At 48.6% G+C, this 16,742-nt stretch overlaps 1 protein-coding gene across 1 annotated transcript in view; it reads right to left on the bottom strand.

The window, feature by feature from the left end:
* Positions 1-305: 305 nt before the first annotated feature.
* The window catches only part of Adamts16 (ADAM metallopeptidase with thrombospondin type 1 motif 16), a 124,510-nt gene continuing 108,073 nt past the window's right edge, over positions 306-16,742 (bottom strand). Inside the window, exons 19-23 of the mRNA XM_032894833.1 lie at positions 11,074-11,275; positions 10,788-10,982; positions 8,218-8,442; positions 2,607-2,754; positions 306-1,510 (exon numbers count right to left, since the gene is read on the bottom strand). Of these exons, the coding sequence (XP_032750724.1) occupies positions 1,395-1,510; positions 2,607-2,754; positions 8,218-8,442; positions 10,788-10,982; positions 11,074-11,275 (886 nt within the window). The 3' untranslated portion in view covers positions 306-1,394. The remainder of the gene's footprint in view (positions 1,511-2,606; positions 2,755-8,217; positions 8,443-10,787; positions 10,983-11,073; positions 11,276-16,742) is intronic.

The following is a 16,742-nucleotide window of genomic DNA, read 5'->3' on the forward strand; positions in this document are numbered from 1 at the left end:
ATGACTTCTTGTCTCTTTATACCTGTATGGGTTCTGCTTCTCAGGAGAGCCCCAAATAGGGCCAGTAGGGATTGCTCATTAATATTCCCACATAGCACCAACCCTGCATCACCTACCCCTTACCCATCTCTCCTGCAGATCTGTCCTGTTCTCCATGGCACAGGTAGAGATTTTTTCTCTTAGGCCAATCACAATTTTTCCATGACATTCTAAAACCCTCTTAGAGACTGCTGTCTTGGCATCCCCTGCCATCCCTTCACCTCAGCAGTAGATCTCCAGAAAAACCATGAAGCGGTTCCAAAGCACACCATACAATATAAAATTTATTATAAAACTTCGGCAAATATAAATATCTGTGTTCCTACTGGGAAGGCCCTAGGTGGGAAGACCAGAGATAAGCACCAATACTGAGGGAGAGGGGTAGAGAGGTTGGAGGTGGCCCTGGGCTTTTCCTTTGAAGGCCATTGGCCTTGGCTCTCAGCTCAGAAGCAGTCAAACTCATGGGATGCATTTTAAAACCACTCAGCATACAGCCTCGGGCTTAACACTAACAATCTTTGGCCACTTGATTGAATTAGATTCCCGGGGACCCTCACTTTCCAGGGACACCTAGATTTTAGTGTAACCTGCCTTTCCGATCCCTCATTTAAAACAGAACAGCACTGAGAAAACAATTGAGACAGGAACTTCCTGTAAAAAGCCGAGGCGGAAGACAAAGTATCGAAGTAGCTCCTCCAGCCCAGGGACCGGAAGTAGAGAAAGCACCTTAGCAGGAGTGTTGTTTATCCATTTCCAAGTATGCAAAGCCCTATATCAGAGCTCCCTACCCCCACCCCCTCCCAGGTACCTGTTCCAGGAGCCACGGGTGCAGGAAGGAGTTAGCCTATACCTGCTCCTCAAGGTCCATAAACCTTTCGTGATGAAAATGGGGTCTCCAAAGACGGAGGGAGGCTGGTGGGCTGGATGGCAGAGATACGAACATTTTCCTGAATTCTTGGTCTTTTTCTTCTAAGAAACACATCCAGCATTTGCCAGATTGGATCTGGCTGTCTTTCGAATTTAATTTGGCTGGACATAAACATGGCGTTGGAAGGAGTAGGGGGAGGGGGGCTGCTTCCTGCGCACTATAGCACCAACTCTCCCATCTACGTGCAGGAGGCCAGCCCGCAGGATCCCATTTCCCCACCCAACCAGGACAACGGAACATGCCTTTGTGGGTGCAATTATGTGTTCCCGCGCTCAGAAACACATGGATTCACTCTAGGTCAAAAGACCAAGTCCTTCTTCCAGCTCCTGTCGTTTTTTGGATGCATCCCAGTGCACACTGCGCAGCTCTCTCGGCTAGCCTCTCTCTGCCACGGGGACATCTTCTTGTTACCAGCACTGGTCTCGGCTCACAGGTTGGACTTGGAACAGGTGTTGCAGCACTGCTTGCTGTAGAACCTGTGGCTGCACATGCCATGCTGTGGCACCAGGTAGCACCAGTGGAAGAGGTCTCTGCAGAAGGTGTCTAGAAACAAGCACACTGCGTGTCAGCCCGAGACTCTGACGAACGCACTGGACTCCTACCAGCTACCTCTGTCGCACAAAGGAAAGTGATCTTCTTGTTGCTAAAGAAAAGCCCTCTCCAGGTTGGTTACCGTTTGAATGTGAAACCTCACCTAGAGACTGTTTTGTCTGAACTCTTGGTCCCTAGTTGTTGATGGTGTTCTGGAAGGTCATGGAACTTTTAGGAGGCTGAGCTTTCCTAGAAAAGGTGGGTGATGAGGGGTAGGTTGTGAGGCTTTAGAGCCTGGCGTTGGCTTTCCTGCCTGTCTCCATTTCTGATGATGGATACAATGTGATCAGCTACCTTACACTCCTGTTCCCTCCCCCACCCAGCCCCTACTTCCAGGACTGTATCCCCAGGTACTGTAAGCCAAAGGTGGAGGGGGAAATCAACTCCTTGAAGGTACTTCCTGTGAAGTATTTGGTCACAGCAAGCAGACAGTTACTAATCTGAGGTGTTAAAGGGGTCTTGCAGGATGGTTGCTTTCATGAAATCCTTCTTAAAAAACTGGGGTCTTCTTGTGCTAAAGGCACTGACCCAACTCTTTGTTCATCTGGGATATATAAAACATGGATGCCAACCGAATGCCATCGACCTGGTTCTCAGGATGAGCCCAGCTGCAGGCTGCCTCCCAGATGACCTGATCTATGATTCTGCCCAGGCATCCAGAGCATTTAGGTCCATCCATTGCCTAAGGCTTTTGCATGTACACGAGGATGGCTTTTAGAGTCTGCCCAAGGAATAAGGAGGTTTTATGTTATTTCTTGGTTACTTTTGTTAAAATAATTACACAAGTAGCATACAAAAAGAGGTAAGCATACGTCCTTTAAAGGAGAGAGACATCACAAAAGGCTCTGTCCCTTCTTGGGTGGGATGAGAATGGCAGGGATAGCTTTGTGACTATTTCATTGTAAAAGTGGAGGGGGAGAAAATATGGAAAGGCCCCAACTCCAGGGTGTTCCAGCTAGCACCCCCATCTCCTGAGATCTTCTCATCAATGTCCCCAGAAGTTTGACATCAATACCAGAAGGTTCAGTCAAACAGCTCTGGCACTCACCTCTCTTCTCTGCAACAGGGCAGAAATGGGTGTTGCACGCTGAGGAGGTCTCAGGTTTCTCATGCAGGAAGCAATCCGAGGCCGGCTGTCCCCCCAGCAGACACTGCACGGTTCTCCTCTGCACACCACCCCCACAGCTGGCTGTGCACTGCAAAAGACACACACAACAGTCACAAGCTGCCAGGATGTCAGTCAGCTCAGCTCACCCACTGTCATGCCCACTCATGAGAGGGCAGAGACATGGCCAAAGATGGAGATCCCTGAAGGAAGTGATGCTTGGCCCCAACGCAGGCAGGGCCACTCCATCTCACCATTTTCCCAGCATGCACCACGGTCTATGTCCATATTTTTCCCAGGGCACCACAACCAGCCTATGCTGTGGATGCTCTGTTACACTCATCTGGCTGCCATCACCCTTCTTGAGGACCAAGAGAAGACAACCCCAGGCTGTTGGGATGCTCTCAGGTGGGGATCTGATGCTGCAACCCCGACTACAGTTTTCTGGGATCAGCATGATTGGGCACAATATACTTGCTAAAGACATTGGTACAGGAACTCAAGTTCCTCTGGATTGGCTTAGGATTTCCTCAACTCAGAGACTGTAAAAAGGAAAAGACTCAGATCCTGTCTCCACGTAAGTTATCACAGGTTACTCTTGTGTAAAAAGCAAAGCAAAACAAAACATCAAGGAACCTTTCCCCTACTCATTTTGGTTTCTGTTTAAGGTATTCGGGTTATGCGGTTGTTGATGGACACTGAGTCCAGGGACAGGTACTTTCTCAACGGTGTGGTGCTTTGTCTTGAATTTGGCCTTATTATGCCCATGGTGCCAAAACCCTATTGCTCCTTCTCTTGCCTTCCTCTGTTTTGAAGGCAGCCATATTCAGGGTTAACTATAGAAATGAGCCTCTGTCTAGAATATTCTTGGATGAGTCACTGATGGACATAGGAAGCTAGTGTATGCAGGAGGAGACCAGGTTGCTTTCTCATGGCAAGAAGGAACAGTGTCTTTGGGGACAAGATGGCATCTTCCTTGAGAAGACTGGGGAGCCACAGGGATGTTCAACTACAGGCCCAGGACTCCTAGACCTGGGCCAACATGGCCTCCAGGGGCTCTTTGAGTTAGGGCATCGTGTCTCAGCACTGTATTCATCAGTAGGGCAGGAGAATGGAGCATGAGCTGCAAAGGTCAGTGTTCACTAGCTGACATGACACGAAAACTGCTCAGGGACCCTCAGACACTAGCTGTGGGCAAAAGTGTCAAGACGAATAGTGAGACTGAGAGAGAACTCTCATGGGCCCACGGAGAGTAGTTTATCCAAGAAAGGAAACAGCACAAGTCCAGACTGGATGATAGAAGCCTTCTTCAGGCTTATGTTAAGAATGTGAGCAGTTAAAGGGACACCTGGACGAAGATGAGGTCAGTTCTCAGATGGGATGCCCTGGCGTATGGCAGGCAAATGGAACAGTTGCTTAACTTTCAGCAATCATACTGTGAAAGTTCAGGACATGCATGACTCCATCCTGTTGCTGGCCTACACTTTCAAGGCAGCACACTGGAGCTGTCCCACCCCCGGGGACATCAGGAGAGGAACCAGCTCTCCCTTGTTCACAGCAAACTACTAGTGTCACCCAACTGGATGCTGAACTTGTCCTTGCCATCAGAGCTCAGAGTGACTTACCATCAGAGCATTTAGTGGGACTAGAGTTTAGCATCCCATCAAACAAATCCCCCCCCTTTCCCCAGTGAGGAGTGAGGGAAGTTGGACACACAGTCCTGGGAATCTCAGCTGAAGGAAATGCATCTCGTCATTTCTTCTTCTTTGAGTAAAGCACAGTCAGGCCCTGAAGCCTATGGTTGGAACATTTCCTAGAGCTATACTCCTTCACTTCAAGATCAGGGAAAGTCACCCACAGTTCAGTTTCAACTTGTAACTATGGCAACCAGAACAAACAATGCTTTAGCCTCTCATTTTGTTTTTGAGTCCCTCCAGGGGCAGGTGGGTCAGCAAGTTTCTCGCTGTGTGTATGTTGCAAAGCTTGCCCTTTGTTCTTTGCTCTGTGCATGTCAGCCCTCCCCCCCCTCCCCTGATTTAGTTAAGGGGACACTGAGAGCTCTTGGGGAATGGGCAAACAGGACTGAAACAGCAATGGGCCCTGGTCTCACAGGGGACATCTGCAGCCATTTCTACCCACCTGGCTCTCATTCTTCAAACTGAACCTGTTCCTGTTCAGCCGAGGACTCTACTCAGCGTGACAGCGAAATATGTCTAACCTTATAACACTGCTTCACAGCATCTTCTACAAGGCCAGCTCTTGAAAACCATGTAATCGAGCTACCAAAATAAAGCCTATGCCAGGGTAGGAGGGGGATACCCAGAGGGGCACCACCCTCTCAGAGGAGAAGGGAAAGGGTTGCGGGTAGAACTGTGTGTGTGTGGGGGGGTGGGCAGGAAAGGAGACAGAGATTAGGATGTAAATATGACATAAATGCAAAATATCTCCTAATGTTTTACCTAAGTTATGATTCTGAGTTGGGCTGCATTCTCAGCTCCGCTGTGCAGGCTGGGGGTGGGGGCAGACTGGATATACTTCGAGGTTTTAAAGCTGTCATGTTTGGTTTGATGTGCCTTGCCATCGATTCATTCCTTTAATTACAACTATTAAATCACCCCTCACTCCTCTATCAGGCTGTGCTCTTAGCATTCAACACTCACTGATGGACACAGGGACCAGCACCTGGCTTCGCATTCCTGGTGAAGCCTCTGATCAGTGTGTGGTCCTCAGCCTGGCTATGCAGCAGCCGTGGGCTCTCAGGCTGTCAGCCATGCCAACTCCACACCTTTACCTCCCAGTCACCCCACCCTCTCCGTTTCATCCCTGGTTATTCAGAAACCCTGGTTTAGAGAACTTGAGAATTCCCCATGGGGGAAAATATTTTTATAAGGAACAGCCTCTCGACCTCCCAACATCAGACTGAAAGAAAAAAAGATGTTCGGGCTCAAAACTTTGGCAATGTTCTGAATCGATAAAGATTGCCATATACGAGGAGATGAAAAGAAAATATGAAGCTGGAAGATGTGTATTTCTTTTTCTCTCCAGGGAAGGGAAAATGTGGAAATTGTTTATCAAGTATGCAAACATAGTGGCTTCAAATTTAGCTGTATGTTTAGGATTTTCATCACAGAATTCTTGGGTCTTCCATTTACACACAGATAAGATGCTCCTGGGGCTCTTGGAAGCCAGCAGCTCCAGGGCTGGAGGGCAAGGAGCCAGCAGGGGCCAGAAGGTTCCGTTGGATGCTTGCGGTGGCCAAGCCAATGACAGCAACTTTGGGAGGAAGAAGGTTCAGTGGAGAGTCTGGGCCACCAAAGCTTCGCCATCTTCCCGAGGTTTCTCAGGACGTCCACTGAGCAATCTGCTGGTGGCATGGAGTGTCTGTCCTCTGTGTGTGCTTCCTTCTCTCTCTCTCTACAATTGTCACAGGGCTGCTGTCATAGTTGTCATCTACGAAGCCAACATTGTCATCTGTGACACAGCTGCTGACCTTACATAGTCAATGACCTTCTCAAATAACCTGTATTACCCTGGTGGTGGAGTGGTCCTGCTCTGCCAAGCTTTGAAACACTCATCTCTGACGTGCAAAGTGAGAAAAGTTTAACAGGTGATCACGTTTAAGCAGTTCCCAGGCCCCAACAGCATGGGAACCACCAGATCCTCAGTCCTGACTGAAATGATTTAGGTCAACCTTATACCATGATATATCATAACCTGAAAGGATAAACAAAACCCTTTTTGAGTTTGACCCCGGATAGCAAATCACCACAATGTCCTTTAACTGGGACAGGACTAAGCCTGCTTGTAGTGGAGGGTCAGCCAGTCACAGACCATCCATTACTACCTGAAAATTTTCCAATTTGGAAATTTTCCACAGTTTATGGGTAGGGTCGCAGTTACAAATGCTTATGGCAAACATACAACATAAGCTATTTCTTGCTCCTTAAGGGTTATGGTATTGCATCAACAAATGAATCACAGTGGATATAAACTGTAGTCAGTTGATACAAATGACTCATTAGACAGATCAGGCATTTCAGACCCACCAAAAATATTGGAGACATACAGTAGATTTTAGGTTTGGGCCAAGCGAGGTATTGATAAACCTCTATGCTCCAAGAGCCCAGACTATGATAGAGTTGATCCCAGCTGGGGCTGGGATGAGCATCTGGGTGGGCCAATTCCTCTGGTCTTGGGGGTCACATAGCCACAAGCACTGTCTACTTCTTGGGCTTTGACCCAGCACCTATTCTTGCAGTTATTTTTCTCCCCAGGAAAAACTGTGAAGACAGACGCTGCTTTGCCTGCAGTGATAGAGAGTTCGCCTGGCTCTTAAATCCTTAGAAACTTACACACATGAAAACAGTCACCAGCCTTTTGAACTAGGAGGGTGGGCACCAGGCTGAAGAGTTAACTTGTGTGACGTTTCAACATAGAGCATCCTGTGCAGGGTCAGGTGTTTCTCAGCATGTGTCCTGTTTTGGAGGCTATGGAAGTTTTAGGAGGTAGGGCCTAGCTAGAGAAGGCGGGTTAGGGAGGGGGTTGGGGGAAGTCTTGGGCTGTGTGACTCTCTCTGGCTACTAGAACAGAGCAGATGCAGGCCAGAGGTGGCTTTAGGTATGTCAGTTGAATGCAGGCCTCAGCAGATGAGTTTACCCAATCTGGAGCAGTGAGTGAGGAGGCAGGGCACAGGTGAGTGACAGGCATACAGAACCCAATCCCAGGCAGTGAGTGAGGAGGCGGGGCATAGGTGAATGATAGACGTGTAGAACCACGGCTTGAGAAACAGAAAGAAGCCCAAGGGACTCAGGTGCCCAGAAGTCAGGTAGAAACCAGACATGGAAGGAGGGCAAGCCATAAGAAGGAAGTGAGGCAATGGGTAAGGAGGAGAAGGGTGGGAATGCCAAAGCCCCTGGAACAGTGGTTCTCAACCTTTCTAACATGGCGACCTTGTAATACCGTTCCTTATGCTGTGGTAACCCCCAACCATATAATTATTTTTACTGCTACTTCACAACTATAATTTTTCAACTGTTATGAATCATGATGTAAATACTTGTGTTTTCTGATGGTCTTAGGTGACCCCTGTAAAAGGGTTATTAGACGCCCAAAGGGGTCACGACCCACGATCGAGAGCCACTGCCCCAAAGGAACCCTGCCCACCCTCAGCCCAGGCTGCTACTCTAGGGGCCAGGCACCACGTGAAAATCCCCACCTCATTTTCCTAGTCACTTGGTTAGCTATAAACCAACCACTGCTGATTTATTGTGGGTTTCATACTTTTCCATTCACACCCATCTCTGGGGAATCTCTACCCAGGTTTTACCAAGGGTATAACATTTCCTTAGAGTTGACGGCATAAACATTTGTGATGACACACAGGGGCGCAATAAGGTTTGGCAACATCCATTCTCAGTAAGCCACACCCACCCTCGAGGGCCCACCCACATGCAGGAGAGAAAGATCAGGAGGGCTCAGTGGGCTTTAGAGAATGCACCCCAACTGGGAGCTGCGCCTTCTCAATGTGAGCCAACTATTAACATAAGCATCTTACCTGAGACCAGGGTGAGGCAAACCAGCTGCCTCTTGGGGGCCCTGAAGCAGCATACGGAGGGTGCTTGGGGCAGGGAATCAGGCCGCAAGCACGTTCCAGTTCCAGGTCAGGCTTTGGCAGATGCAAGCACTTCTTGGAGGCCAGCTCTCGGTACTTTCCGGAGACGTACTTCTCAGCACACCTGAGAACTCTATGTTGTGTTCCTCTCTGGCATGTCGCAGAGCACTGTGAAGAAGGGTTTTTGAGTGACATCAATGACTTGAGTGTGCCCCGATGAAATTGCTTTAATACTTATATAAATATAGCCGTTTCATGGCTTGGGCCTTGGCATCTAAAAAAGTGTTGTAATATGCAACGTTAAGAAAATCTGAGGTGGATTTTGTGGAACGAGGTTGGGCGTTGTCCCACAATGTCACGTGCTGTGGCACAGGGTCAGGTGTTGTGGCACAGGGTTGGGTGTTGTGCTGCCTAGGCTGGAGATGGCAAACTTAAAACCCTGCCTCAAAACAAGAAAAAAAAAAACAAAAAAACAAAAAAACCGCCACAACATAGAAGCATGGCATTATGGGTAATAAATAGGACCGGTCCAAAGAGAAACCACATGGGGGCAATTACAGGACGCTTTTACTGAAAAATCTAAGTGTTGGCCTGTCACTGATAACATTAGAGTGACTTTAAGAACTAAGACATGGAATGAATCACAGCTCCCAGTATCACCCCCACGCCTCCTCTGCAGCCACAATATGGGCCCCTAGAGTGTTCCAGTGTTCAGAAACCTTTCCTAGAAATCTGAGTGGTTCCTGGAAGCAACCAGGCGGGGTGGGGTGGGGGGTGGGGGGATTGGCTCCCCTGGGGATACATGCCAAGCTCGAGCCATCCTTCAGTCTAACCCCTGCATGAGCAGAGAGGCTGCACAGACCGACATGTGGACAGAAGAGCATCAGCTAAGCAGAAATGGCTCCTGAGAGCAACATCCCATTACCACAGGCCAGTGCTGGTGTCTCAGCAGGGGCCCCAGCTCAGAGGAAGAGGGAGGGAGGGAGGGAGGAAGGAAGGGTTAGGGGGAGAGATTGTAGGATTTTGCTAGTGTAGATTGGCAATACTGGACAGCCTCAGGACCAATGGACCAAAGTGCCAGCAGGAAATCTAAGGGAGTCAAGGTTTCTACACTCACTGGCTTCCAAGTGACTTCCGTGACCCCATCAGCCAAGACAAAGTCCCCACTGGAAGACAATTCTATGCTGCTTATTGAGTATGGTACAGAGCATACTGCTGGCGTCTGTCTGTCTCTCTCTATGTGTGTGTATATATGGCTGTGCGTGTTTCTGCATTAGTGTGTGTGTGTGTTGTGTGTGTGTGTGTGTGTGTGTGTGTGTGTGTGTGTGTGTGTTCGCGCATACTCTGTGCATATGTGTGTGTGAGAGCTTGGTGTTTTAAATTTCGTGTTAAGGATTTTCTCCCTGGACACAGCTGATCGAATACGCAGCCTAAGTATCCTGCTCTTCTTCACATGCGGCTTCAGAGGTTTGTCCAGCAGCTCTTCAAATAAAGGCAGAAATCCACTCAGAGGCACTCATCCATTTGCTCTAGGGGAAACGGAACCTGGGGGCTCTCTATTAGCAGCTGCAAGCTTACTTTACCCAGCATGCAATGCTGCATTTAAGGTTCAGTGACCAACTGTCTCAGACGCAAAGCCAGGGGTCATCTGCCTCCTTAACGAAAGCATTGCTTAAGGCATGTGGGGAAATGGGACACCATAGGCTCTTCTGTGAGAAATATGAGCAGGACCAGCACCAAGTATTGGCTTTCTTTCCCAGCTGCTGCAGGAAGGGAGGGGAGGGGGCGTGAGGAAGGGAGGAGAGAGAGAGAGAGAGAGAGAGAGAGAGAGAGAGAGAGAGAGAGAGAGAGATTTTTTTTTTCCCTGTGTAACAGCCCTGTCTGCCCTGGAACTCAGAACAGAACAATGATTTCTTAATACTCTATGTAGACAGTACATCCTTGGCTCGTGTGGCAAGATTTCTGAGGCCTCTTAGGCCTCACTTAGGCCAAAGCTCATCAGGAAGCCTTTAAACTCTAAGCTCAGATCTCTGTGGCTAGTCCTCCTGTGTGGGGTCTGGGTATTCCCAAACAGTATGAATAAGGACGTGGATGTGCCCTTCATTTACACTCATGCTGTCGCTGGCTATGTAGCCAGTGGTTCAGCACAGACAACCTAAAGCATTGCTACAACCATAAGCTGGCTGCCCATCAAGCCCATCTTGAGAAATGGGCCCTGTGTTTGCTGAATTAGCATGTCTTCTCTCTAGTCTGCCCAAGGTTTAATAAAGGCTATCAACATTCTTCAGTCACGGTATCACTGTAAGGAAGGATCCAACATGGAGGGAGGTCAGGCTGCATGGGTGCCAGTGAGGCGGGTGATAGGAGAGCATGAATCAGAGCGCTGACTGACTCAAGGCATAGGAAACTGAACGTGGGCAGCGTGAGGAGTCACAGTGAAGGTAGAGGAAGCAGAAGCAGGCAGCTTGGAGGGTAGAGGTTGACTCCACTCTGAGGGGATCCGGTGAGCATACCTGGGACCAGGCAGATACCAGCCACTGTAGCTTCTTATGCTTGTGGCAGCGCTTGAGCAGGCAGACTTCGTGGGTCCGAGGCTTGGGTTCCGAAGTGCAGGCCGTGTCATGCAGCAGCTGGGCTCGAGCTGAGGGGTTGGTGCTCTTGCAGGCCACTGTCCTCTTCCTCCACCCCTTCCCACAGGTCCGTGAGCACTGCACACGAGAGTAAGTGAGCACAACTCTCGGCAAAGGTGTTCCACAGCGTGAGGTCCAGCCACCACCCCTTCTCAGCCCACCTGCTTACCTCTGCCCAGGGCCCAGTGCTCCAAGCAGGTGGGCAGCTCTGAGAGTTGCAGGCTTGGTGAAGGGGGGGTGCAGGCTGTGGACACAGGCTGGCTGAGATGGACTCCTCACGGTAGTGTGCCCTCCGTGTACACTGCACGGGCCTGCTCTGCGTGCCCCCACCACATGTCCGGCTGCACGTGCTCCAATTTCCCACAGACCAGCTGGTAGGGGACACAGAAGCCCACAGTGAGGGAAAGAATGGTGTCCTGGCTCAAAGGCAATAGGCACATATATGGGGTGACAGAAGCTCATGGTTTTCCAGTGACACTTTACACAAGCATAGTGCTTTCCAGCCACACTTTTCATAGAGAGGACATTTAGACTATCGCTAGTTATGCCTCTCAAACTTTCAGGGGACTTTGGTTTCCCTGTACTTGTCAACCACCAACCTTAGAAGAGATCTCTGATCTCCCTCTAAATTAAAAAAAAATAAATAAAAACAGAAACCTTTAACCATTCCCCAAATAAAAGAACTTCCTGTTCATACACACTCAGCTTCAACAGTCATCTGTGAACACCCGACCTTGACGTATGTAACGCGCATGTGCAAATTGTACTTGTAAGCAAATGGAACACAGCTATTTCAATATAAAATCTGCAGTTCAGCTACTTCAATATAAAATTTTCATGCAGATTTCAGACAGTTATTTCTATGTGCCTTCCTTGAAGATTCAAATTCTTCCTGTTTTAAAAACCACAGCTACAATACCATTCTGGCATCTATCATATAATGGTGCCATAATACCGTTCTAACATATCTAACACATGATGGTATTTAACATGTGAGACATGGAGGGGTTGGACGGGTAGTGGGGGTAAATATGATCACAATGTATTGTATGACTAGATGGAGTTCTCCGAGAACTCACTCGCTTCCACTCCATGACGAGGGCTGCTTCTTTATTCTCTTACCTCTTACAACTTGTTTCTGTTTGTTTGTTTTTCTGATTACAGGATTTTGAGCACACGTCTCTGTCTCTGTCTGTCCTAGCAGTCAGATAATTCTGATTTGATTTGACTTCTCCTGCCACCATTCAGGCCTTGCCAGTGCTTTTGATAAGAGGTTGTGACAGACCTCATCTTCAGTTCAGTCTCTGCATGGTGTTTACTCCCAATGCTACACGGCCGATCCCCTCTCCCACTTTAAAAGCATCCTTGTCAATGCATATGCTGGCTGGAGAAGGAAGATGGAATGGAAGTGGGTCCAAGTTCAGCCCAGTGGCGCCCTGCTAGGTTAGAGCTTAGCCTGATTCTGTCTGCACAGCCTTGTGTAGGAGGGTTTCATGGCCATGGTGCTCAGCTGGTACAAGTGGGATGAAGAAGGTACATGAGTCAGTGGAGGCTTTTGCCTATCAAGTCTCCTTGGTTGAGTCGGTAACTCTTTTGACAGTCCTAAGGATAGGGTGATAAATCTGAAAGAAGAGGAAGCTGATGACATTTCCCGGAAGAGATAGGGAAACTTCCTGGAAGAGAAGGGGAGACACCACACTGAGCTACTGATAGCCACGTCTAACTCCGTAACATCTTCACCTTCAGCTGTATCGGACTGCCTGGAGGAGCCGTACGCTGTTTGATTCCTGAAAAAGATTCCATCATGCTGCAAAGTGGATTGTAAAAGGCCAGTAATGTAAACTTTGAGACACATAAAAAGGAAATATGCAAGGGATCGAGGAACTGATCCCATGTCAACTGTGGGAACGTATCGGATTCTCGGTATCAGCTAGATGCGTGCTTTTTATTGCATGCTAAGCAAATAAATGGCACATCCTTCTGGCGAAGGACTTTGTCTGCTGCCGTGGTGGTGTGATGGCTCTGTGTTTCAATCCTCTTGGCTGCTCCTCGGCCACCTCCGTGTGCTTTCATGTTGTTTTTATGTTTCCCCATCTCTTACGCTCACTCAGCTCCGCAGCCTTATAAATGGTAATTGGTGTCCACACTGGGGCTGTGAAAGACATCTTGGCTGCTCGCAGGCTTTCCACACCTCCTCCCTAAGTCTCCTGTCTCCACCATCTTAAGCCACTCCAACCAGGCTGATCTGTTCTCTGCCCCTCTCCCTTAACTGCAGGTCATTAAGAAAAGCCTTCTGCACAGAGATCGTGCAGATCTTGTCTGCAAGTGCCAAGTGTCTGCTTTGCTTCACAGGGGCAGCTCAGGGGAAATGCCTTCATTCCAGTTTAGGAGTGAACTGCAACCCTTTTAGCTCCTTTCTGACCAAGGGAGGGTTCCCTGAGCAAAGCTGACTAGGGACCAGCAGTGACTGCTTCTTTTAATTTGTCTATCTTTACCCGGTGGTAACAAGAAAGCTACCTTTTCTCAGCCAGTCAGAGTTCCCAGGCAGGGAATGGTGCATCCAACTTTCACTGTGGGAACTGCCACACAGAGCCTCTGTGTGTGGATCTCACCACTGCTGTGAGCTATAGAGAGAGTTGCTGCTTTCTCTCAGAGTGTACGTTGAATTTCTTGGAGTCATTTATTCGACATTAAGTATCTGTACTGATCAACAGCTACTAAGGTTTGGGTATGGAATGTCCCTCCAATCCAGGGTGTTGAAGACTTGGTACTAGCCCTTGGTGCCTTTGCCATAGGCAGGGAATGTTAAGAGGTAGGGCCTAATGACAGGACGTTAGGTCACTGGCGCATGCCCTTGAAAGGGATGCTGGGACTCCAGCTCCTCTGGTCTCTCATGTGCTTCCAAGTCACTATGAGACAAGAGCCGTCTCACTTGTCCATTCCTGCTATGATGTGATGTTTTCTCACAAGCCCACACGACAGGGAAACCAGCTATCAAAACCTCTAAGACCGTGAGCCAAAATGAACTCTTCCTCCTTTTTTTTTTTTCTTTCTGATTCATCCCCTGCACTTGTGTAGAAGCGGAGCACTGACTGACATGCCAGGTATTCCACATTTCTCAGTTAAATACTCCCCCACCCATTCTTAACGTTAAAAATAACGTGTGGCCATGTGGCTTCATTCTACTGTCTGTTGGCTCTGTTGGAACTTGAAGGTCCAGCATTCTGTTCTGTTTTCTAGGTTAGCCCTCAGCGAGTGCTATCAGATACAATAAACATAGGGGACAGGGATCATATAACTCCAAGTGACAGCATGCCTGTAAGGAGCTCTGAGGACAGTTAGGCACACATTACTAGAGCTCATCTGACAGATGGGAACACAGAGAACAGTAATAGCGTGGAGGCTCCTGCCTGAGCATTTACTAGCAGACGAGTCTTTCACATCCCTGTGTCTATAACCTGTCTTTCACAGGTAACAGCATCTATCAGCCCACTCAGGTCCCTCATCAAGCTATCTTCTTTACATTTGTGAGCCCTGACGAGCTCAGTGACACCTCCACCCAGTCAGTAAACGCTGGGCATATAGCAGCCATGTGCTTCTAGCACACATGGGAACGGTGGCACCAGGTACATAGGTTTGGTAGACTCTCACAGTCTTCAGGCATGTGCTGATCTCTTGAACAATGCACACAGAATCTCCAGGTCCTAACATGTAGCAAGCATGGAAGGCTCAGAAATCATGGTGCAATGTGGCTGCTGTACTGTCTCCTGCCTTCCTCACTAAAGGTAGTTCACACAGATGGCAGGCAAATGCTGATCAGAGGGCCTTCTTTGAGTCTTTCTAGGACTTCATGCAGTGTCTAACCCTGCTATCTAGGTCAGGATGGAAAGCCTGCCCCTGACAACTGGCTGGCATAGGGCAAGTGCTGGTGCCAGGCCCTCTCCAGAACCTTGAGGATTGGCACTTTACAGTGACTTAATTTTCTTTAGCCTCAAAGATTTGGGCTGCTTTTTTTTTCCTTTGTAGAGCTGAAGGAGAGATTTATAATGAGCCAGACACAGACCCAGGATTGTTTTCATGTTGAGATGCGGGATTTCTCTGCTGAAGCGTGCAAAGCCAGACATCAAAAGCTTGTTCCAAAGGAGTCATTGTGGCATTAATTTAATAAACTGCGAGGAGCCAAAGGCCTGTAAAGGTTCACTTATCAGAAGCCAAAATGCTATTTTTTTTTTTTACCAGATTTTCTTCTCTTACTGCCCTGTCATGGCATATTATCTTGCAAACAATCAGGGAGACCATGAAGCTTCATCTACACAGGTAAAGACAAGGAAAGGAGAATTCTGGGAGACACACAGACAGCAGGCTCTCCTCCATGCTCTGAATGGTCTCAGTTCATCCCAGTTCCAACAAAAGCATTCGTCTGACTGACTTCTCCCTGTGAGCACTGGGCTGTACCGGTAAACTTCTCGAGATGCCTCTTAGAGGGACCAAACAGTTCCTGGATGAAAGTGGAGCCATGGCTCCTGGGGAATCTGCTGTTCATGTAGTTCCACCAGGAATGGGAAGGCAAGGGTGTGCCTTTGAGCCTGGTAGCACATCAAATGCACCTCCCATTGACAAGCCTTGTCGCTGAGAAAGTTTAGCCTAAGAAATCAGGCAGCCAGTGAGTGAGTGAGATGAGACAGGAGTGAGAATAGTTCTTAGCCCCAGGTTCTATTTCCAGACAGCACAGAGGCCCACACTTGCTCTTCTTCTGTTGAAAACAGCAGGGCTCCCAGAGTTCAAATGTCAAAAGCTCCATCTGTCCTCCTGTAGAGGACGAAGCTGCTCCTTGGGCACTTGGGTCTGCAAGGTCCTTTGCTTAGGGTTTTCTGCAGGAACCTAGCCACCATCACATGTGCTTCAGGGGCAGGCTGGAGCCTCCTGGTGCGGAAGCAAAGCCATGTGGGAAGGTAGTGGAGATTGTCTCCAATACTCTATTCCTCCAAGCTTCCCAGTTAATTCCCTTAGGAAGCTGGGGACTTTCTTGCCTGTGGAGGGCAAAGGTAGTTTACCCTGTGCTTGGATAAGTCAGGCTGAGGCAATGGGAGAACTCATGGATGAGGACTAGCCCAGGTTGCCCATACTGTACTTATACCCCTCTGCCAGCAAAACATGTGAGCATTTGCTCACTGGCAGGCTCCCACTGAGCCCTTTTATGTTCCCCTCTCAGTAGAGAATGACTCAGACAGGCTTCTGTCCTGGAGGTTCCGTATGTCTGCTGCATTATTCCTGAGACATCAAGCATGTGGCCTACATGGTCTCCCCCCTGCTCATGAGCTCACATCATCTTCACTAGAAGATGGTGTGCACTCACACCTTACTGAGGCATCTGCTTCTCGGAACTCCTCACCTCCTGAGGGAGCTCTCTGGCCTTGCCCACTACTGAAGCACTATCTCGGAGGTGCCAAGCGTGCCCTTAGATGTCCACAGCCTTTTGCTGCCACTGATGACTCTTGGGTTCCATCCACCCTGCAGCGTCAGCCTTTGAAACCTGTTTGTGCCAGCTGAGCTTGTCACTGGAACTATGTAATGTAATTAGGTTTGGCATAGCTCTGTGAAACATGAGCATGAAAAAGGGCTTGTTTCTAAGAAAAAGAAGTTGAGTCTTGGGATGACTAAGTAAAGAGCAGTCATTAAGTGGGACTGCTGTCAAGTTAGGTGTGGCTGAGGAAGAAGTAAAATACAGAGAAAAATAAAAGTAATCTGAAGCCACTTTGCAGCAAGACAAGTAGGGGGAGTCCACACTTCTTTCAAAATCTCCAAGTGAAGCCAGGTGCTCTGAGCTTTTAGGTGGAG

The sequence above is a fragment of the Rattus rattus genome, chromosome 2 (genome assembly GCF_011064425.1).
Source record: "Rattus rattus isolate New Zealand chromosome 2, Rrattus_CSIRO_v1, whole genome shotgun sequence".
Taxonomy (NCBI): Eukaryota; Metazoa; Chordata; class Mammalia; order Rodentia; family Muridae; genus Rattus; species Rattus rattus.